The 24,314-nt window shown below is 39.5% G+C and overlaps 3 protein-coding genes across 4 annotated transcripts; 1 reads left to right on the plus strand and 2 right to left on the minus strand.

Moving 5' to 3' along the window:
- Positions 1–300: 300 nt before the first annotated feature.
- spag7 (sperm associated antigen 7) lies at positions 301–4,524 on the minus strand. The gene is made up of 7 exons (XM_038709071.1): positions 4,370–4,524; positions 3,146–3,213; positions 2,596–2,684; positions 2,394–2,478; positions 2,222–2,311; positions 1,574–1,730; positions 301–1,446 (listed from the first exon to the last, which is right to left on the minus strand). The coding sequence occupies exons 1-7, from the start codon at positions 4,452–4,454 to the stop codon at positions 1,331–1,333; spliced, it is 690 nt and encodes a 229-aa protein (XP_038564999.1). The 5' UTR covers positions 4,455–4,524; the 3' UTR covers positions 301–1,330.
- A 1,546-nt stretch (positions 4,525–6,070) lies between these two features.
- Positions 6,071–7,218, plus strand: defbl2 (defensin, beta-like 2). Its single transcript, XM_038708788.1, has 3 exons — positions 6,071–6,215; positions 6,503–6,614; positions 6,796–7,218. The coding sequence occupies exons 1-3, from the start codon at positions 6,158–6,160 to the stop codon at positions 6,815–6,817; spliced, it is 192 nt and encodes a 63-aa protein (XP_038564716.1). The 5' UTR covers positions 6,071–6,157; the 3' UTR covers positions 6,818–7,218.
- A 3,948-nt stretch (positions 7,219–11,166) lies between these two features.
- Positions 11,167–20,468, minus strand: mepce (methylphosphate capping enzyme). 2 transcript variants are annotated; one of them, XM_038708420.1, is made up of 5 exons: positions 19,911–20,468; positions 17,425–19,248; positions 15,313–15,531; positions 15,104–15,227; positions 11,167–15,007 (listed from the first exon to the last, which is right to left on the minus strand). In XM_038708420.1, the coding sequence occupies exons 2-5, from the start codon at positions 19,198–19,200 to the stop codon at positions 14,973–14,975; spliced, it is 2,154 nt and encodes a 717-aa protein (XP_038564348.1). In that variant the 5' UTR covers positions 19,201–19,248; positions 19,911–20,468; the 3' UTR covers positions 11,167–14,972. The 2 variants fall into 2 exon arrangements, with proteins under 2 accessions (XP_038564348.1, XP_038564349.1); XM_038708421.1 differs by lacking the exon at positions 19,911–20,468 and adding an exon at positions 19,783–19,898.
- Positions 20,469–24,314: the final 3,846 nt, after the last annotated feature.

Consider the following 24,314-nt stretch of genomic DNA (forward strand, 5'->3'; position numbering starts at 1 on the left):
GGTGTCCTCATGAGAGAAGAGTATAAATACACAAGTGAGTGGTTGATATATTGAACTTTATGTAAGTAGATACCCAGTGAGCGCACTGGTCTAATCAAGTCATTATACTATCATCTATTACATTCAGTTATAGTGAAATTATCACTGAATGCCAATCCAATTCTATGGTCATTTTTGAACCTGTATTTTGTGTTGTTGTATTGGATTCAATGATATTATACAGGGTTTTTGTTATTTCAAGTTTCTTGCATCCCGCACTAAACCAAAACCTGTCAAAATAATGCAGAAATGAGGGCAACAGACAGTTCTCCATTTATTAACACACACACACAGGGGATAAAACTGTACAACCAGGTTAAATAGACGTCAAGATGCAAAGAAACTTACTTGAAGAAATTACAAACAAAAGAGATATGACCAATATCTCTACGGTGACTCTGGTACTTCAACTCCCTCCTATGATGCCTAGTGGGAGCAATCACATGGCTGAATAACATTTAGTTTGGAGTAACAGTTTAATTCCGTCAGATGTATGGAAACAAAGAAAATCTCAAGACTTGATCACAGATTCCTAAAATTCACAAAACTGCATTTTCTAAAAAGTAAATCCTCTTGCAGTGGAGGAAATGGCATGCTTCCAACTTTCTGAATTTCTCAAACAAGTTGAGACAAAGAAAAAAAAAAAAATCAACAAAGAAACCAAAAGCTGGTCAATAGACAGCATTCCTTTTTCCCTTTTAAAAACTGCACTGGATATCTAGAACAGTGTGGCCCTTTTCAGCCATGCCTTACTTTCAAAAACATCATCCAGCCTGGCCAAAGCTTAAAATATGCCAATATTTTAATGTTAAAATGTCACTTATAACTGTAAATGCACATCTCCATCAAAAATGTCAATCGCTGCCAAAAAACGTCTTTTAAAAATGATGTTAGAAGATATCGGGTGTTTGTAAGTAGCTAAGCACCCACATTGGAAAAAAAAAAAAAAAAAAGATATATATCTCAAAACAACTTTCTCATATTACATAGGGTTCAATCATGTGTGTGAGAAGCTTGATAACTGACAGAATGTCACAGGCAAATGTGACCGACACACCTCAGTACGTCCGCCAAAAATGACTTCATGATTTTAACACAGTCAAGGTGGCACACATACTACAACGCCTGTCATGAAAGTTATACTTTTAAATGTCTGAAGTACAGGATATTAAATTATAGGATGAATTGGACTGACCCCCCCCCCAAACACACACACAGACAGACAGACAGACAGACACACACACACACACACACACACACACTAGACAGAAATAAAAAAAATGGTGGAGACTCAAGAACTGCTGCTGTGTGCCCCTGTGTCGTCCTCTTGCTTCTGCCGTTTCTTCGCTCTGATTTCATTCATGGCTTCCTCTATGGAGCGAGTGTCCCTCTTGTTGGCTACCGGCACTGGGATAGAAAAACACCAACTTATTGACTAAAAAATGAGGTGAAAGGACAACTGTGGTGTGAATTATGTAAGGTCAAATCACAGTGTGTTTCCATGAGACAGATCAGTGCGACGACATATGCTCACCGCAGCCATAAGCACTGTTGGCCTCTAGTGTATGTGCTGCATCTTTTGCAGCAGAGGTACCAATAAGGTGACTGTACTTGTCTCTGTAGTTCGAGTTGGGACATGCCTCTGGCTTCTTCGTCTGACTGGATACGGTTTCTTCCAATGCAGCTTTTTCCTGCAGTGAAGAGGAAAGAAAAAGTCAAGACAGTGCAAAGGAAAATCAAGGGAAAAAATCCACCCGATATTATTGTTAGATGTCATCAAGCTGCAATGTGAAATGCATTGTAGGAGTTAATCTGCAATTAATATTTAATACTTATATTTAGATATACCTGCTTCCCTTCAACATGACTCACCAGGTACTACTTCAGCAAATTAATTCACATATTTCCAAGAAGGTACTGGGAATTGTAGCAATCAACTGTATATTATGAATATTAACTACATGGAAAGGTCAATGCATAAATTACCATATCCATGGCCAAAGAACCTTTCAAGTCAATAAAATCTTAGGGTCATGTATTTACATTTCTTTATGCTCCATTGGGATTACGGTCTAGGAAATAGGTGTTTCTTTCATGAACATTTTTCAAACATCAAAACATATTTTGATTTCACAGTAAACTTAAGATAATAAATGTCTGAATGTAAGAATAGCTGTTTTACTTTTAGTCTGCGGCGTTGCTCTGCGAGCTGGGGATCCCACTCCTCTCCTTTGCGATAGGCTTCCAGCTCCTCATCTGAAGGAGCAAACTCCTGCCACAGCACAAACTGGAAATTAGTCACTTCCCACATTATTTCAGTATACAACACTGGATTAAAAACATAGTATTCAGACCTTCTTGAAAAGCATGACGTAACGGCTCTCCTCATCCTCCCCGAAAGAAAAAGAAGTCAGACCGGCCACTTCTGCAACATCATGCCTACGAGACAGTAAGAAATTAAATGTAAATAGCTGTGAGCATCTGACGCATCATGTCATGTTTCTTGTCTAAAGCGGCTTACTGTAATGTTAAGTATCTGAAGTAATGACTACTTACAATATACTCCTCTCAATCTTCCCCATAGGATTGTATTTTCTTTTCTGTTGCAAACTGTCTTGAATGAAATCCGACACCTCCTTCTCCATCTACACAGGGGATTATGCATGTGTTAAACAGTGGTGAAGGGAGCCCACAGGAGCTCTGTGCCAGAACTACACTCAGTGGCCACTTTATTAGGTACATTTGTACAATCTAATGCAATCTGATCCAACTGCTCTGCCATGAAGTCTACTTTTATTATGCCTTGCTGGTGACACTGTCTTTGAGGGGTCCATTCAGCTTAATGTTTTAGCATTGAGGTCACAGTGGTGGTGTTAGACTGCATCATACTGAGACTGACTGAGATAAACACCTCTCGGTACAATGTAGTCCACTGTCCTCTAATTATGACTACAATAATAATTGCATTTAAACTTTTCAGACAATATCCACAAAACATTGTAAAGGTAGGATTTCTGGCAGAACAGTTGTGTTGGATCGCATTAGACTGTTCAGATGTACAGAGTGTATACTCAGTGTGTATCAGATGTGACATTTGAGTTCTCACCTTTTTCCTGAACTCTGCTTTCTTTCTTTTCTCGTTTTCCTCCATCTTCTTGAGTCTTGCTGCTTGCTCTTAAAAGAACAGAAGTTAACATTGTCATGGTTTTTTTGTTGTATGCCCGTTAGCATTTAAAGTTTCCGCTGTAAACACAGAATCTGTAGTCTTACAGCTACAACTTGTATGTTTTTTTTAGACTTAAGTAGCAAAAAGGCCAATCAAGAGATCGACTTCCTGTGATGCCAAAACCGCATTTCCAGATCATTCTGGGCTTGTGTACAGAGTGACTCAAATCCTATTATTTGTTGCATGCCTCTACAGGCAAACAGCGTCTGATGTTTTATTGGAAGGCATGCTCATAACAGTTAATTAAACGGATTTGGCCACTTTTTCATCACGTCTTGTGGCTATGTCTTCTGATAAAGTTGTTTATTTGTAGCAATACTCCACTCAGCATTGCCACAGTGTTACACTTTTGAGCTAGGCTCTGGAGAAGTGAAGTTGCAACAAATACAGCAGGTTTATAATAGAAATAAAGGGAGTCTAATGGAAATGTAGCTTGTTTGTAACTCTGAAAGTCTCAAAGGAAGCGTTTGGTATCTAAGCTAGGAATTTTGTGCACATTAAATCTACATTATTTACCTTTATCTACTGAAACTCACTAAAATGTTCACAGCCGAGCTTGTGATGGTTTTTGGAAAGTGTAAGCTGTGAATTCATTGGCAGCTGGTAAAGGTAACTGAAACGGAACAATGTAAAATAGGGTCTTACAAGAAATTAGATTGACTCGATTTAGTTACTTGAGTGCTTACAGTAACACGGAAGTGCTACTTGTACTTTGTTTCATCATGGTCTCACGTGTAAATTAATCCCTTCATAAAAATGCAACACAACGGATCGGGCCAGCTGATATCGCCATTTTGATTGTAATGCTTCTAAACAGCGAACAATTTTCAACATAACTGCTGCATAGTGATTCAGTGCATCAGAAGGTTTCGTTTCACATCACTAGTCCAGACTCTGACCTCCGGTCTGCGGCAGTGTAGGGATTTCACGTTCCGCTGAAGCGGTGCTAAACCCGGGCCAACAGCCCTTATCGTTAGCTAACGTTACTTGAAAGCTCAACTGGCCAACGGCAGCACCAGAAATGCTTTCCTCATTTTTATATACATACTCACTCCCTTTTCAACTAACGCAAATGAGTCGTTATTTAGGCAACACGTTATGTACCTCGAGCCTTTCGTCGGCTTTCCTGGTCGCCGACTGTTGGAGGCTTTTCCATCGAGTTTAAGATTGAGCCTAAGAGGTCCGCCATCTTGGAATGAAGGGGCAGCTCCAGACTGTTGCTGGCTGCAGCTGTACTAGCTGCGCAGGCGCAGATGGCCAGAGTTTTTTCTTCGCTGTTCGGAAGAAAACGGCGTGTAAAATATCTATCGCCACCCTCTGTACCACAAAGTTTACTACGCTGTAATATCACTTTTTAAAAACACAATTGAACTTCTTTCTTATTTGTTAATGAGAAGGCGCCTGTCTGTCCCCAGTCTTTCCATTCGATATTTATTCTGTAGCCTACTATTTGTTTACAATTTACAAAAATACTTGACTTGTATATCGATGCTGCATGTTGTTGGTCATTTTTGCTCTTTATATTAAATCTATAACAGTATGCAGGTAGGCCTACTAGTTCTATGTTTATTTTGACCTTTGTTCTGCTTTGTTGTCCTTGTTTGTCTATTTCTATATTCCTGTAAATTGTTCTTAGAACTTAAGTAGCTCCACTAAGATCAATTTAAAACCTTGTATGTGTAGGCTACACATACTTGGCGAGTAAAGCTGATTCTGAATCCAACATAATTTTACTACTCAAACATTGCGAGTGCAGAGATAAGATTTTAAATATGATTTTCAAGTTGTTTTATTCGATGAGATAGTTGAGACCCCCTGAGTCACTTTAATAGAAAACTGACAGCAGAGTGACATAAAACTTAATCTTATAAGGCCCATTCTGAAATGTGCCAAACTGTGGGGTCTCAAATATAGGTGATGGCTTTCTGCACTATTGCAGCCCCACTATGTGATTAATAGAAGATGGGTGCATATAACTGTAATCCAGAGTAACCTTAAATCAACAATCTGTAGATCATTCATTGGGAAGAAAACATTTCTGACTTAACTCTCAAAATGTTACAATTTCTCCAAAAAGGAGTGTGCAGCCGTGGGATTTGAGGTCAGGGACTGCTGTTTGAATATGTTTTTGCTATTCTTCAGGAAAAGTGCTTTTATATAAGTAGAAAGAGAGAACAAACAAGCAAACAAACATCTTTACATACAATAAGCACTAGGGGGCATGCTATACAAGTACATGTCTGTGTGTCCATGCCTTGTGTTGTTATTGTTTTGTTAACAATCCTCCCCTGTGTCATTGGAGCAGCATGTTTTGTGCAGTTTGATTGTAGTTTCACAGCATCAGCAATAATACACCAACTACTGTCATATTCAGATGTGGGCAGAACAGAGGGCGGCCCATTAAAAATACAGCAGGACAGACAGATTTGTACTGTATACTTGGTCTAAAACAAACAGATTCCGATTAATACTTAGTAATTATAATTTTTGAAGGGCTTGTTGTTTTGAAGGAGTCCTTTGTCGTCTATTTACTCCTTTGTCCAGACATAGGGGTAAGTACAATACCTACATACCTAATAACCCACAGTACCGCTAAATCACAGAGGTTGAATAATAAACCATTGTTTTGCACATTGAGCACAGAAAATTACAGTATTGATCTTTGTGAAATGCCCAAAAAGAAATTCAATTTCTCAAGAAGCTGCAGCTGTTGACCAAGCTGAGTAAGCTCATAGGCCTGACCTTCAGCCCTCAGACTGCCATCATTCAGCGAGACTTTGTTATTGTGATTTGGACAGAGCACGATGGACTCCTCCCCCGTGGTTGAAATGCTGTATAAATGCAGCATCAGCCTGTCCACAACAGTGTCTGAAAGCTTATTGGTACCCAAACATGAAGGGACTGAGCTTGGTTCTTCTTGTGCTTCTCCTGATGCTCGCAGTTGGGGAGGGTAAGCAATGGGTACACCCATTTTCTTACTACGTGAGATCAAATCAAGCAAATCATGATATGGCAAATGCTCAGACTACACTGTACTCATACTAGGCCTGTCTGTGTGGCTTCGAAGAGAAGTACAACAAATTACGAAATCACAACTTGACAGTTTACTTAACCATTAAGTAATTTAAATTTTCTTTTAAAGATTAATGGATTAACTGTGGCTTTGGTCAACAAGTTAAGTCAGTATTTATCAGGAATATGGGAACATATTTGTGAATCTTTGATAATTATCTACAGGCAATGATCCAGAAATGCAGTACTGGACATGTGGGTATAGAGGACTCTGCAGACGGTTCTGCTATGCTCAGGAGTACATTGTTGGTCATCACGGTTGCCCTCGAAGATACAGGTAGGCCCGCTGATCATAAAGTAGAACTGGTGCATAACTTTGTTTTTATCCCACTTCTATTACCAAGACAACACTATATGAGTTTCAGAACAACAAAAACACATACTCTAAGAAGATAAAGCAAAAGAGAAATTATTGCTAATTGCAAGATTAATACAAGTTGTACTGTGCTCCTTTTCAGGTGCTGTGCTACGCGGCCTTAGCACCTGTCCTCTATGGAAGAGCCTGGAAAATGCCACATCGTAAGGGGTTACACCTTCAGTACAGGTAGCTGGGATCCTGGTAACTGACGCAGCATTCATCTGGATAAACCATTTTGACAACTTTATTTTTACTCTCAATCAACCCCTCTTGGACTTCTAACATGCTGTGCGATCTGACAATGAGGGGTTTTGATGTGAACTTTATATAGTTAGGCCATTACAGCGATTAGGTGTGCAGCTGTAATCCTGTTGCTCAGAGATTTTGTTTGAGTTATTATTGCCTGAAACTTTGTGTGACTGATCCTGGACCTAACATTTAATAACGTTTCATAATAAATCCTTTGTGAACAGTTACTTCTACTCTGAAAATGCAGTGTTGCCAATAAATGCATGGAAATAAATCTTCTGATGTTTGGTTTGTTGTTAGGATCATCATCACTACCAGCTTTAAATATACTGTCCCAAGTATAATGAAAGTAATTCTTTCACATCTGAAAAACATCTAAATATAGTGTTAACACCTCTATGTGCAGCCCATTACCTACTTGGCTTGACCTTGGGGAAATAACAGCATGGAAAGCAGTCTGAGTTGAGTCTGGCACGCTTTCGCTGTACCAACAGCAGACAATAATGGTCAAGTGACTGACCCCAATGGCTATGATGGAATAGAGCTTTTGTGAATGAAGTGATACGTCTCTTGTCTGTGTTTATGTTGTCTCACCATTCTGTCTGTCTGGACAACATTGTCTGGAACAGACGGACAACGTCACGATCCACCAGTCACGATTGCAAAGCAAATTCATTGTCATATTGTCTGCCTCCTACCGATTGGAAGGTAAATGATCTTTGTAGGTGAACTTTGGCTTTGTTTGTTTTTTCTTTTTCTTTTAGGAAGCAACACGACAGTCAGCTGAAAACAAACATACCGTACTCACCTCAGTTTGAGGCAACACCATTACTGAACAACGAAAAGCCTATCAAATTATAAAATACAGACATTTAGCAACCAACTAACTCTATGGTCTAAACATTTTATTATCCATCTGGTTGCTGAATGTTGTACCAGTTAACTGAGACAGCATCTGAAGATGGTTGATGACTGGCCCGGGCTAGTAGGTGTTAAAGGCATGGATGCTATTTGTAAACATGAGCCACTGTATTGTGCCCTGCATTGTCATCTGCGTTGAATCTTTGTACTATTCAGGCAGTGCAGCGTGACCAAACTACAAAGGGGTAAAACCCCCACAAACCTGTTTACATGAGGCTGTCTGTCTTCACAAAGCTGACAGCAACAGCTTGAAACAGAAGGTTATTACAGGATGGATGGATTTTTGACCTGTAACAGTATAGATTAATTAGATCTTGAAGATCGTGCGGGTGCTTTTTGTAAGTTGAAGACAAATTAATCACACAAACATGTTCTAATGTTAGCAGGAAACTGACCTTTAACACTGAAGCCAATGTAGCTTAAAATAAGTCCTTAGGGTTCCTCAAGTCTGAGTGACTTCTGAAAAGAAATGGAAACTTTAATGAGAAACTGTGAATCTCGATGACTGATGGCATCATCAAGGAGTGTGTAAAAGCATCAAGGATGATTTAGAGGATCTTTGGCTTCTCTCCATTATATAAAACAATACATTTACCATTTGAGCATTTAGCCATATCAACCTTTCATGTTCAAATGTTTTTTTGAGAGTATCTTCTGCTTTGGTGCTGAGACTCACTCCTAAGACTAAATTTTTTTGTGAAGTGAACAAAATAAAATGGCCTCCACCGAACTTGATGGCACCGTGTAATTTAAATAAAAGAAAAAAACCTTTCACACCTTCCAGTTCCTCATCTAGAAAAAAAACAAATGCGGACCTTGAATGAGCCACTCAGAAATTCAGACCTTCTGTTAATCTTTATGATAAAGGGTGAATCTTTGGCCACATCAGAGCACCCTGGATAATGTTTTCTTTTAAGGACGTTTGACTCCATTCATAATTCCCTCTGTCTTGCAGTTGCAGGCTGACCCTGCAGTTGAGAGGCATTTCCTGTGACGCTGCCAACGCTATAATCCACCGGTGCGATGGTGTTATCCAAGCGTTGAGCAATAATGGGATTTCATTTGAAGTAGTGCCTGAGATAGTTTGTGCAGAACCTCTTGGCTCAATTTTTAACAACCACATCTAGAAAAGTATTAAAATGAAGATGAATGAATAGGTAATGACGGCCATTACACAGAAGTAACACCTGTACAAAATTATGCAATCCACTACAATAGCCTTGCAATAAACATAATCATTGAGATGCTATTGTAATTGGCTTGCATTATAATGTACAGGTTTTTATCATTTGTGTATACACCCTGCTCCAACCAAACTTTGGACTGTAGGTATTCATGTCGACTTTTATAGTGAGACTTAAACTATACGAAAAAAACATTTCCCTTTATATAGCAGCAGCCAGAAAGCACACAGTAATAGGTCACAGGGCTACACATCCCACATACTTGAAAAAGAAATCCTGTTGACATCAATCAACTTTAACCCGTTTCCAGATGAATGGGATTGATTTACTTTAAACTCCCCACTTACTTCAAAGTAGATTACTAATCTCTTGACTCATGACAGCAGCCTAACAAAACCACATAACAGATAATTGATTTACTTGGACTACAAAAATACATTTAAAGAGTAGTCCATAACTTAAAGGTGGGGTAAGAGTTTGTAATCCAATACATGTCTTTTTGTCAAATTCAGCAAATATCTCCTCTTAGCAACAAAGTGGCCCGGAACCTGCTTCACAGCACTATTCCAACCGTTCCAGCCATGATGTGCATGCCAGGTAACTTTAAATGACTTTCCCATGGACATTCAGGTTACTTTCTAGTTAGGAGTACATGTCAAAAGACCCCAGTTTTACTTTGAGGAGGAAGATGGAGCACTTGAGAGAGGAAATGGAACAGAAAGGACTCTTATGGCAGGTCAGGACCCTCACGGCTTGTTTCTCCCTTTGCATTTTACACAAAGTATTGACTCACTCACAGGCCAAAACCTGCCAGATCCTGTTTTTGTTCCAGTGTTTATACCTTTAAGTGAATAAGTTATGGCTAAATCAAATGACCAGAGGATTGTGTGTGTCACAACTGTACTTGGTTTCTAAGTTAGGTCACTCTGTATCAACCCTATTGACTCATCTCATCGTGTTAGACCTATGTGGTAGAGTATGTTGTGCATAAAGTGAAATTTTTCAATCTGGTGTTTGTGCACAGCCCTGGCTCTATAAAAGGGAAACAAACATAGTGGCCGCCATCCTGCCACACATCACTATTCCAGCCATGATTTGTGTGTCAGGTAACGTTAAATGACTTGCCCACTGACATTCAACTTACTTTCAAGTTTGCCAAGACATGCTGCTGTTGTGATGGTAGCTTTAGTAGCAGGAGAGTTGTGAGTAGGGTAGTTTGAGGTAAGACGCCTTCCCCAAGCTCAATGTCTATTTGCTGACACATAAAATAATATTTTTTTGGGGTTTTCTGGATCCTGGAGATGGCCATGCTTATGGTAACATAATATAATGTAAAATAAATACCTACAGTTGACATCTTACGCCAGACATACTAATCTAGCATTTTACTACTTTAACTACTACTTTAACCAAAAACTATATAAAAAAAAAAATCTTTCTCTCTAAACAATTGCATAGTTTATCTCAAGGCTCCCCTTAATGTAAATATACACATAAAAATTTAACACACAATTGCTTAGCTGGTGTGCTGGCTCTGGGAAACTATCTCGTCCTCTCGTAATGTTAGCTTCGCTAGCTAGCAGCTCTCGCCAAAGTTTGCGAACCTAAAACCTGGCATTACTTGATGTGTCACTCAATTTCATATTTGTCATGGGGTTGGATTTCTCCAGAATCCCTTACTCCACCTTTAATGTCTGTACCTACTTCCACCCAAAAATTACATTTCAGTTAAATAACTATAAGCAAATACCGAACCACCAAATCTGGATCCACTTTTAATCAATTAAAATGTTAAACACAGAGAAACATTCAGATATATCTTGTTGTTCAGAGGCATAAAAATTAAAAGCTTCGAGAGGGTGATAGTTTTTCCAGAAACACGATTCTAGGAAAGTTTAGGAACATGTAAAACATCAACTTGCAAAAAGGTAACGTTACTAAGCGACTTAAATTTCCTCGAGTCATTTCAGCGCAAATTCAATGGTGAAAATCCTACACCCCTTGAGTTTGAGCATTTGTTAACATTATTTTGTTCAATAAAACCAGTTATTTCACAACAGTTTGGTACTTTCATCTTAGAAAACTTCCAATAAATGAGAAGCAGGTACGCAAAGGTAAGTTATTTTGTTAGGGATTTATTGTGGTTGTGACAAATATTTGACCTTGTCATTGTTAATGCTGCTCAAAGCTTATAAGTGGGTTGTAGCTCCAGGGTTTTAAACATTAGCTGCCATTGAAAATGGTTCTGCTGTTAAAAGAAATCACTGGGATTATAGTGTATAGGATGAGTTAAATTTTAAAAATGAGAGCATAGTGTTGAATGTGATGTTTACATTCTGTGGTATCCACAGGTCTGTTGCACAAAGCATGATTACCCAATTATCTGCATAATATTGTTTACAGAAAACCCACAACAGCTCGATCTCGCAATGAAAAGCCAGATAACTGAATGCTGTAATTCAACAAACCCATGTGTAGATATAATAGAATGGAACCCCAGTCTTCAAGTTGCAAATACAAAACATGTAAATGTGTAACAATAAATAAAATACAATAAGGTGTAAAAATAAAATAGGGTGTGCTTTCACTGCAATTTATCGTTTCATAATAAATTTTGTTCTTTTTGCAACATGAATACCTGGAACCTAAAGCTTCCACATTCAAAACTACACTCTTAACTTCAATACATCCTACACTTTCAAATTCATTCCAATGAGATGGTATTGATTTTTGCTGGTCAAAAGGAATTGCACTTTTGAAGAGCAAATATTGCACAAAATTGTATTGTACGCTACCATTACACAAATTAGATATGAGAATAATAAATTTTAAATAGTATTAGCAATAACTTTGTGCAAAACCTCAAGGGGAGTACAAATAGTTTATACAGCACTGTATAGGACATGCAATTTCACATCTCCAGCAAAGACATGCTTTACCTTGGATACCTGGACTCACAAGCCAAATCTTGTAAGATACCTCTGCTGACACAGTAAGGTGCAATCTTTACCATTTGTGGCAAAGCACAAATTAGCTTTAAACTATTGGTTTTTCAAATATAATGCTCATTATGTGACCCACCAGAAGAAAAACTTTTGTTAAAAATGCAAAAAGCAAAATGCCCTTGAAATGACATCAGTGGGCTGATCTAAGCCTGAGAATCCGATTGTCTTAGCTTAGGAGGAAGATGTGATTTGGTGCCCTGTGTTTGATGGGACACCCAAGGTTTAGGCCAATTCAAAGTGTAACCTGGAGCTTCCTTTTATAGGTGCATCAATGTTCCACAACTTGTTATAAAAAATTTGATGGAAAAAGTATTCAAATGTTTTCCATTTTGAAGAATTTCAAAATGTCCATAGCATATCAAATGAAGTGAAATGAGAGTGCATTGACAACAACACTCCTTTCAAACAGTTTATAAAAAAATAAAGAGCCAATCTAACAATCCGTGTGCCTGCCAGGACAGAACAAAGCAAACACATCAGAACTTTGCAACATACATATTCATTTGTTGTTACAGAACTGGATTAGCGATCCGTTGTAGGATTAAAAACTCTGACCTGTGCCTCGCTCACAACTTGGCAGCAAACATTTGAAAAGAGGACAAAAAAAAATAAAATAAAAACACACTGACAAATGACAATAGCAGTTATGAACGTAATATCAACAGTAAAACAAAATTTGCAAACTTATTTACATTGATCACTTACTAAAATAGAAACATATCATCCATCTTCTCCATCATCCCCTACCCTAGTATGCCAAATGCTATAAATGAACCAGTCACAAAAAAAGGGAACATTTTCTGTCCTTGCAACTTGATATGGGGTAGATGAGTAATATCTGGCCCGGTGTGCACACCAATAAGGTACAATCACAAAGACTGACTTTTAGGCCAAAGATTAGGATGATGAAAGCATATTTTGTTAAATCAAAAAAGAACCATAAAATATTTTGGCAGCGCTTCAAAAGAAACAGAATAGTTCAATTTGGTAAAAAGTCATATGGATATATTTCATTCCTTTTAGTAAGTATTCATTTTCTACAAATGTAATTTTTGTTCAGCCTTACAGAGGTCGTGTCCAACTCAGGAGCTAGAAAAGCATTGCAATAGATTCTGATACTGTTTGAATTAACGGCTGTCCAGTGCTGATGATCAGACCACACAAACCAATGCACGAGTCAGACTTATACAGCACTGAAAATGCTGTAGCAACTCTCTAATAACAGGCCATTGCTGTTAATTTTACAGTCAATTATACTCTCAGTCAGCACCTCATGTAGGACGTTGTAAACGACATATAAAAGGTAGGACTATGGCTTAACTGTCATTAGAAAAATAAAACAGATCACTGCAAGCTCATGATGATGTTGGGAAGTGAAAAATAGTCCTTGTAGTCTCTGTGCTGAATTAGTTTGAGCTAAACCAACACCTGGGTGTCATCACAGCTCAAATGTGCCCCCTACCCTTAGGATGGAGCACCAAAAAGGCTTAAAGAACCCATGAAGTGATTTGTTGCTTCCTAAACAGTTCAAACGCTCAAGTAAATTAAACAGGCCAGAAGGTTTGTAGAAAGTTTACATTCAAAACAGCTAAAACATTTTAGCTGATGTCAGGTTTGAAATACAATACTAAGTGCTATGCCCAGTGGCAGCAGGCCTGCTAAAACTAAATGATGTCTCCATTTCATAATGACAGAAACTAATATCAGATGACTACACCATCATTTATCATGACAGTTTTAAAAGACAACTGTTACAAAAAAAAGGAAATAGAAATATAAAGAAAAAGGAGACAATAACATGAAAACATCTTGGCTGTGCACTGGGTAAGCATTCACTTTCATTCGATGTTTGTAATTTTGGCTGTTTTGGGTGCACTTCTCTCATCGTGCACCACTTTTCACTTCATAGGATCTTAGGTTTGTGCAATTTAGGAGATTTCCACGTTGTCCATTTTCACAGCTCTAACAGGTTAAAGTTCATTCAGCTCTGAGTCTACTTTGCGACGTAACGACAAAACAAATATATATTATGGTTGGGCGATGGGACAGATACATCAGCTATTAGCTATGGACTGAATCTATGGCTGATGGAATTTGTTTGGCTGGTTTCAATTCACCAAAATGTGTTCATTCGTATATATGGAGCACCAGGATTGAGGGCTTTAAAAAGTGATGCAAATGTTTAACTACTAAGAACACAGATTCTATGCCACTAGTAGTTGGAATGGAGCCGGCAATATGATGCTTCATCCAATAATAGCCTGCACAGTATCCTAAAAGCATAAAACACATTACCTGCACTCCAGTGTGATCTGTTTAGTGGCTTTGTAAACCAGTGGTTTACTGCAGCTTTGAAGATACAACACACAGTTGGTCACTTAGCTAATGAGGTGAATACACCATCAAACGAGAGTTCAAGTGGCCAATTGGAAAAGTCTGCCCTATTGTCCAACCCTAATATGTATAATGTATTGTGGTGTGGTGGCCCAGAACAAAGTTATGAATGTAAAGATATATGGCCAGATATTCAAACACATGTTATGGCCATGCATCAAAGTGAGGCATCATTAGCACTAGGATAGTCCAAAGAAACGATCAGATGAGCACCTCTTCCACAGTCTGCCAAACTGTGACGTTTGGCTCCAGGATATGCATTGTGGAGTCCTATCTGAGTTTGTCCAATACGTTTTTAAGGATTTGAAGTCATAGAGGATTCTGATAGGTGTCTCTTCTCCACAGATCTCATCTTTACGAAATGAATTCTACTTTTGGTCCCATTCCCCCTTTCTGAATTTTATCTTCAGCATCTGAGTAGCTGGAGTATCTGTTAAGGTTTCAGATGATTCCTTGCAGTCCAGGGTGGCTGGCTGGTGGTAGTTTAGGCTACTCACATTCAATGATTTTCAAGGCAGGAGCGGTCATTTGTGAAATAGGTAGATTGGCCTCTGAAAACCTGTTAATTGATGGAAAACAAGTTAAACATGACATCAAGCTACATTGGCAAATAACATGTAATGCATGAATTTGATCTGACATATTAGAGAATTACCTCTTATAGAACACTTGGGGGCCCCAAGGTGCTCAAAACTGGTGAAGCCCACCTCAGTTGTAAGATACGATGAAAACTGGTCAGGTTTGAGTTGGATGCTGTGATAATTCCTGCTAATATTATCCTGTCAAGTGAGAGGGAAAACATTTTTTTCTTATATTTCAGCCAATAAAACCAATCTTTAAAATCCTGTCATCTCAATTTCTTACCGTCAGCTTCTTCCTCCTCACATACGACTCCCAGGGCTGTGGCTCCAGGATGAACATGCCTCCTGGACGAAGATGTCTGTAGACTCTCTTGAAGAGCCGTTTGAGGCCACTGTCTCCCCAGTTTAGATGAACCCATTTGGTAACACTCAGGCACATGATCACATCGTACTCTGGCCGCTGAGTCAAAAGAAGATTATCGTTTTCCAGTACATAATTAGCCTAAAAGGAGAGAAGGGCTTGTGGTGAGAAAAACGTGGCCTTGACAAACTATTTTGTGCTACTTAGTGCTATGACGGTAATGAAGTAAAGACTTTCTGAAACATAACATTAGGGTCACAGCCACAGCTGAGAATCTGGTATCTTAAAATCTTATTTGAATGGCCTTCATAAAGATTTATCCTTTGCTTTTGAGTCTGTTGGGCAGTAGAGTGCAGCGATGTGCCGATCCACCCATTCATTTTAAAAAATCATCACTTGCATATCAGACAAGTTTCAGGAGAGAATGAGAAACAGCAAATGCACTGGACAGAGGATGCATAATAAAAAGTGACGTCCAAAACACTGAGAAGCTTTAAGATTTTTAAATCCATCCTACAAATGGTTATCAAAACACACCTTTCTCATAGCAGGCATTTTGAAATGTCGTATCAGGAAAAGCACAGGTGGGGTTTGATTTATCACACAGCCATCAAGGGTAATAAAAGGGTTAAAATGTTCCTAGTAATCAATGAAACAATTATTGGCAATTTAATTATGTGGGAACTGGTGAAAAAGAAAAAGCACCTGCTATATTAAATCAAACATGATTCCCTACAACTTTCCACACTATAACCTGACACCAGGGTAGGTTTGCCAAACAAATAGGTAGGCAGCCTTCTCCCTCCAATCAATCGTGTACTGTGCAGGCTGAGGGAGTCAGACCTGTGCTCCTTCTGGCATGTTGTACGTTTGAAGGCTTTTCTCTCATTTACAGCAAAAAGCTCTGCTGCACTGCCATGATCTCTAATGCTCATAGAAGGGAGGAGGCAGTCATCGATTTTCATACAGAAACACTATGGATACATCTAAACAGTTCATGTAGCTGCCTACACAATGCCTGTAAGGCACAAAGCCAGTGAAGAGACTATTACATTAATAAAACAGTCGATGAGAAATCTTTATATTTATAGGAGAAAAACTTTCATAGTACTTAAATTCTCAACCGAAGGTGTCACACAATAGGCCGATGCCATTAGAAATGCATCCAGCCACATCGCAACATCAGCCTGATGACAAGGACAGACTGCTTCCTCTTTGCTGCTTCCATCTTTCACTTCCTAACATCACCGGCAGCTTCAGAAAATTGTGTGCCTCTGGTAGGAACCACACACAGTGCGGTGTGCGACACACAAAACGATGTAAAGATGGACAAACTAAAGGAAAACTCCATCCATAATGACAGCAAATAAAGTGCCTCTGAAAATGAAACTGATGCAGATGCTTCCTTATTTAAGGATCTAACCATAAAAGAATATGGCCAACATGACTGCTTTATTTATTTATTTACATTATATATTTCTTAACTTATCAGAGGATCCTTTTGAGGAGCAGAGTAGCTTTTGTTGAACAAAACAACAATTGCATTGTAATGTAATTAATTTGTCAAAGTTTCCAGTGATTCCCAAATGGATCTTAAATTCCCAAAAGTAAGGAATGTTCCAACAATGCCTGGTAAGTTAATACCATGTGCGTCTTGTCCAGATAAGCTACATGGTGCAACCTGCATGCTATAGTGAAAGTGACTGTGCTGTGACAATGCTATCCCTATTTAGAAGCAAGACAATTATCATTATCAGGTTTCAGGGAGCATAAGTGGGTGTCTGTCAGAGTGTTTCCCATAACATGCATTACTCTTCTAGTAAGTATTTTCGGGTGTGTTATAAAATGTTTTACAACGGATAACGGCTAGTTGCTTTACTCATGCCGTTTGAATTAATGAATATATAAGATGCAGACAGTGGCTAATTGTGAAATACAGATTTAGTTTTTACATTAATCAAGGCTCCCGAGATGAAATAACATGACAACCTCATTCATGCTGCCACCAAATGTTCACAGAGAATGCGGTCTTACCTTGATGAAGGACACATTTGAGGGGAACTCCCCCGGCCGTGTGGTGGATGTTTCTGTCAGTGGAGGTGCAGCAATCGGCCCCCTGGAGATCCGCAGGGACACAGGAAAAGAGCAGCTCACAGAGTTATCAGCAGGGGGTGAATCACAATCTCCCTGCTCCATTTCTTCTGTTTTGCTGTCCTGCCTCTGGGCCCCTGCCTCATCTGCGTGACAGGAGTCATTGTCATTTACAGCCTCTGCAGGGCCACTTTCTCCTTTCACTGGTTTCCCATTTTCAACCCTGCTCTCGGCTTCACTGTGCTTCTTGTCTGTGCCATTTCCATTCCTCTCCTCCAGTTTAGTGCTCTGCATTGCACGCCTGGCCTCTTGGGTCTGCAGTTCAGACAGATAATGTCTGATGTTTTTACGCGCCGCATGTACAAGACCACTGTCAATATCCAGGCCCAGTATGCGGGCAGGTCTTAGCATTTTGGCAATATAGAGTGTTAGGTGGCCTGAGTTGCACCCCAAATCCAGAACGTCTTTACCTTCAAACCATTCTGGACGAAGCACACGTACCCGTGGGTCTTCGCTAGCTCCTGGGTTGCGGTAGCCATAATACTTATTGTAGTTCCCATACTGGAACTTCTTCTGTTGCTCCTTCGCCTGATTGTGGGGCTGCTGGTGCTGGCGACCTCCTGGCCCCGTCTTGGGACCACACTTTGGTGTGTGAAAGGACTGAGAATTTCTCAGCCCCCCTGTGCCACAACTCCTGTCTCCAGATCCTGACTTTCCAATCGGTGTGGAATGGGTCACTGGGGGCTCCATTTTGCCAGAGTTGCGCCTACGCTTGCGTCTGCTTGTGTGATGGTTCGGCCCCCCCAACATGGAAGAAGTGGAGTCCTCCATAGATACAGATGTCATCTGCTCCTTGCAGCTGGCTGAGCTGTCAGCTGAGTGCTCATGGGAATCCCCTGTGACACTGGAAAAACTGTTTGACTCTTTGGAGACATCTAGTGCAGAGCATGAGGCTAACATACCTGGAAGTGGTGTAGAGGTGCCAGTTTTAACCTCACTTTTTGCTGATTCTGAGAGGCTGATCTGTGTGGTTGAAACCCCACTACCACCACCTCCTCCATGGTGTCTGTTGCGGTGTCTCTTCCTGCCACCACTCTTGTAGGGGGACATTAAAAAGCTGCCGCCTGCTATCCCGCTGTTCAGGTTCAGCGGATCTGTGATGTCTCTGGGGATGAGGATCTCCACGGGGTCTCGACTCTTCGCTGGCAGCGGAGAGGATTTGGGGGTCTCTGCATTCAGTGCCTTGTTGACCTCCTCATCCAGCAGGCTGTTGAGATTCAGTGGGTCAAAAATGTTCCCACCCAGAAGGAAGTTAGTAGGCAGGACAGAGTCACTCTCAGAGTTGGCCCTTCGTCTCCTCTTGCCAGATGTTGGATGCTTGAAACTAGCGTTTGCTGTGTTGCGGCGCTTTGTTAGTTTCGTTTGCTGCTGTTGTTTGGAATGATGTAAGGTGCTCCTGCGATTGATGTTATTCTCGTTCCCTCTGGCTCTTTGTTCAGCATCGTCTGAGTGGGTATGCGTGTCAGTCGTGCAATTGTGTTTTGGCGCGGCTGCAGTTCCCAGGACAGGACAAGCAGCTGCAAAATCAGGGGTGGCTGCGGTACCCTCCGCCATCACAGATGTCTTGCTGTAACCTCCGGTGCATTCTGAGAGCTGCAGAGACGGCGCCGAGCTGGCCTGTGGACTGCCAGTTTTTACAGTATCTTCATCAACAGACATCTCTTTTGGTTTCCGGAGCTGATGCAGACATGGAATTTTTTTCTGGATCTGAAAGTCAAAGAAAACATCTGTCAAATTAAAAACTTTGTGTAGTATGGTGAACAATTTTACATAAAATGAGGTGCCTTCCTATTGATGCAATCACATACTCGCAACTGCAAAGTAAAGTCACTCATACTAACACAACTACTAGGTTATGCTTCTTGACTCAAACTTAAGTCCATGGACCTGCACACTTAAAAAAAGAGGGTCAGTTTAAGTTCAAGTCGTCACGTTATCAAATAACCCTTTACTTCCCAGTGTCATTTCCTAACAGTGTTACAATGATACAAGAAAGTGTCCGTTTTAGATGCAGAGTCTCTAGGACTACGCCATTATCAGGTTAGGGATCTGACATCTAAAGTGTGTCTACTCGGAGGTTACTGACCTGAAAAGTTTAGCACTCCCTGTGTTGCATAGTTATCTAGTTAGCAAGCTAGCTCCTAGCTTCTCTATCGCGGGCCAGAAGACTGAAACGTCGACTAAACGTTCAGCTCCTCTCCGGCCAAAAAAAGCGTTATTAGACAACCAGTCAAAGCCCACCTCGATATGCTGCTGCCCGAGCCTCACTCTCACCGCAAGTCACATTTATGAAAGTGATACTATCAAGCAGATGGCCACATATTCGCTTACAGTCAACAGTGTAGTCACCATCAAAGTAACAGTCTCACCTCACAGTTCTCCCCGCCTCCGGCCGGACTGTCACTACCGCGCACTCTCTCGACTCGAGCTAACGTTAGCGTAGCTAGCACACAAGTGTCCCCGCAACAACACAACACAAGCACACACAAGTGAACACAGCGCGGGTGTTGCGTCCTCGTCTGTCCGCGATAAAACGCTCCTCTGTCCACCAAACTGTCTTGTCGACTTCTTCAGTCAACTCCTAGTCGCCCAGTGTGAGACAGGTTGGTGAATAAATTATTCCATTCGCTGAGAGAGTCGGCATGGCGGCGCATCCGGGCTCCGAGCTGCAGCCCAAGATGACTGGGTTCGAGATCGCCGACTGGGAGGAGATAATAATGAACCTCACCAAAGTGGTGGGCTGCATCTACCCAGTCTTTTCTTTAACCACTGAGTAAATTATTGTTAGAATTAATCAATTAACTGTGAAGTCGGATTGTTTGGTTAGAAGATAAGGAAATGGCAAAACAACAACAACCTAACATTTTGATTTAAAACCGAAAAAAGCTGGTAACTGAATGTTTAGAATTTTCCTTGATAAATAACTGATAAAATTGTTGACTTCAGATACCATGCAGTATCCATATGCATACATTATCTTTTCTTTTTACTGCATTTTAATAAAGTGTTGTGTTTTCTTGCTTTTATCGTGTATCTTTTTATCTGTTTTATGCATGTTATATTGTCTTTGCACTTGTGAAAGCACTTTGCAACATGTTTTTTGAAAAATGTAGTTATTATTATTATTATAGAGTAACGTTAGGCCTACTTTTGAAAGATTTTCAACTCAAAATGTAATTATTACTGTACATATCTATAAGTTTAAACATACAAGTTATGTTTTTGTTATAGGGCAACACATTACTGACAAAAAGGAACATTTTCTTTCTGAAGATTCTAATTGCCATAATGCAAAACATTTATGTTTAGCCAAGTTCTTCTCAGACCTTTACAAATACAGTTACATTACATATATTGAGTTGGAAATTTTAGATTAGTCAACAAACTAGAACATTTTGCCGTTCTAGTGTTTATTAATAAATGCAATGTGCAGAAATTACTAGAATTTTAAAGTGCATTTTAAACAGTCATAACAAAGTAGCATAATTGCAGCCTCTTGCAGTTAGATTACGGATTCTAAATCCCAAAATGTATCTTCATCTTTTTCCCACTTTTGTCTTCACTCTGCACAGATGGAGTAGTGACCTATGAATATGGAGGTATATAATGTGAATGCAACTTCAAGCTTATGGTAAGGTTGCACACAAAATCATTGCCAAATTTTGGATGTTGCTATATGTCTTTTAAAACTCAAAGACTTCTTGGTTATTTTGTTAGCAACAGCATCACAACTATGGCTAAAATCCACACACTGGTTGTTTGTAACTTCAAGGCCACAGTCTACAAGGTAGCCTTGTTCACCCTATCATTGCTCACCTGACCAGTGTCTAGAGTACGCCTGAAATTAAAGCTCTGGCTGTGAACTAAGAGGACATTTACCTGAGGTAGCAAGGCGGCTTCTAGTCACTTTGTTGTCCACATAATTGTGGTCATTCCCTACGACATTACACCTGGTGACGAGGTATGATAAAGGGCAATGTTTAGCCCTCAGGTTGAAGATGCATGGTTTGGAGCAGCACATTGGTGAGTGCTGCTGAAGCCAAACACATTCTCTAGATGACTTTGAGCTTTAATTTGATCCACCTGTCATCTGAATCATCTTTTTGACCTGAACCTCAAAATTCTGGGGGTGAGGACGTTTTACACCTTAATGGTATAAATATAATTCTATGCACATAAGTTATATAATATATAATCTTTATTTATAGAGCACTTTTCAAAAACCAGTTACAAAGTTACTTAAGACTAGAATACACGTTTAAAATAATATAAAATATATATATAAAAAAGTAAAGTAAAAAGGCTCTCCTATAAAAGTATGTTTTAAGAAGGGACTTAAAAGAGTTCACTGACTCAGCCGACCTGATTTCCTCGGGCAGGCTGTTCCAGAGGCTCGAGGCCCTGACAGCAAACGCTCTGTCCCCTTTAGTTTTCAGTCGAGACTCTGGAACAGACAACAGACCTCTGCCCGAGGATCTCAAGGTACGTGCTGGTGTGTATGGGACTAAACGGTCAGAAATATAACAAGGTAAGAGGCCATGAAGAGCTTTAAAAGTGATCAATAAAATTTTAAAGTCAATTCTAAAACATACTGGGAGCCAGTGTAACGAAGCTAAAACAGCGGTAATGTGGTCATATTTCTTTGTTCTGGTTAAAAGCCTGGCAGCTGAGTTCTGGACAGTCTGGAGTCGATCAATAGATTTTTGGGTTAAACAAGTGAAAAGGCAGAGGTAGTGCTTATACAATTGTGTGTGTTGCCATATATGCCATATATGTTGTTTTATGTAGTCAGAGTGACAAAAAAAAGGATAACAAAAGAGTAAGATTGGTAAACATCACTATTTCTGGAGTCCATGCAAGCAACTTTACAAAGACAACACAAAATACCGAAAATAAACATCTCTCAACACATACTCTCATGCAACACAACACATGCTCTCAAATTAGACAGGTACCTATATAGTAAGCACATTAACTCTTTCTTCCAATGGCAGTTTTTGATTGTACAACCCTGTCGGCTGCATTCACTGCAAATGTAGCACAGCCCTTGCACAATGAGATAATGCACACCCCTAATAGCCTATGTATTGCACAAATGACATATTGAACAATCCAATAACTATGTATTGCATAACTAACATATTGCACAGCCCCAATAGCTTACATGTTGCACAAATGACATAGACAAGCACCGCGCCACCGGAGGGAGTATGTGGTTTATGTGTAGAGATGCATCAAGTGAAATAATCACTAAGGTGTAACGTTTGATATATGCAATTTAGTTGTGTTTCGTTTTTTTTTTTTCATTGAGAGCACACACACAACAAGGTGCAGACCAGTATGACCTTAAATACAAGTTGATTCAAACAAAACACATCACACAACTCACCTCCAATACACCATGCGTTATACCATGAAGGATTTGTTGCTATTTTATAGCTATAGAGTATGAAATCAGGGTGGTTTATTGTAATGAATACAAAATAGTTGAAAATATTTGGGTAATCAAGCATGTTACGATGGAGAGATGTGTAATATCTGTAATTCTGAACTAGTTCAGTTATGTCAGCAATACAAAGTTTTCTTTTTAAATGCATACACCTGAATATAGAATGATTTGCACTGAAGGTTTAAAGCATTATACCCTAATTTTCCGCTGTTTCCTGCACTTATTCCTTAAAGTAGAGCTCAGAACAAGGGAAGAGGGCATGAGCCACTCTTTGCAATTAAAGTAATTAATTATTTCTGTTTGGTTTAAGTCATTTAGTTTTTTGTCAATGTTCCTCAGTAAATGTCTGACACAGTAAGTATGTAAAGAGATAAGGTGATGAAGGTGAATTTAATAGAGATTCTGTCCCCCAAGTAGCCACTAGGGGGAGACTATATATGAGCTTAACAGTATGCTGGACATCACAGGCTGTATGTACACCTACAGAAATACAACTTAGTGGAATTTCTTTTTTTTTCTCTCACCCTCCTTCTCTCTAGTCTATTGTTTTTAATGACACTGTGTGATGGTAATTGTAATGATTTCATTATCGCTGCAAATTTAAATGTTGTAGTTCAGCTTTACCAAAATGTTGGTTTAGTTTGGAAAACAATAAATAAAGTAAGACATTTCTTTTCAGAAAGTAATATTATGGTAATGAGAAATTCTCACATTGCGGTTGGTATGATTAATGAGTCAAAACAACATGAGCAGCCTCATTCCACCCAGAGAGAGGATCCAGCACTGGAGTCTGCAGCTGTGGCAACATGACTGTTTATGTTTTTAGGTAAAAGATGCCTCCAGTGGAAAGAAAGGAAAACACCACCAGCCCTCAAGGAATCTATCAAGCTTTTGTTTAGAAAAGCTAATGGAATCTGTAAGATCATGTTAGGCTGGGTTTTTTATTACTATAGGCTGGAATTTTTTGGCACACCATCTTCCTCCAAATTATCAAGGGAATTTAGCTTTACCCGGTCCAGAAACATTCAGGAAAACCCAGAGATATTTTATAGTTGGAGCTTGATTTTCTTGCTTTTTAACAACATATATATTTCCAAATAACAATTAATAAGTACTCTAACAGCTTTATCGTAGCCAGCGGCAGATCCCTCTAGCAACATTAAAACCCATTATATAGTACATCCACTTAAATCTGAAATGTATGCAGATTAAAAAAAACATTTTACCGATATAACCCCCTGCTGGCATTTACTCTTAAGAGTATATCTTTATAAAAAAAAAAAGACATCACATGGCCTGTTATTCAGTCAACAATTATAGCAGT

Source organism: Micropterus salmoides, unplaced genomic scaffold, assembly GCF_014851395.1.
Source record: "Micropterus salmoides isolate LMB-PRFRI ecotype aquatic unplaced genomic scaffold, ASM1485139v1 Ms_hic_scaffold_9, whole genome shotgun sequence".
In the NCBI taxonomy this organism is placed as follows: Eukaryota; Metazoa; Chordata; class Actinopteri; order Centrarchiformes; family Centrarchidae; genus Micropterus; species Micropterus salmoides.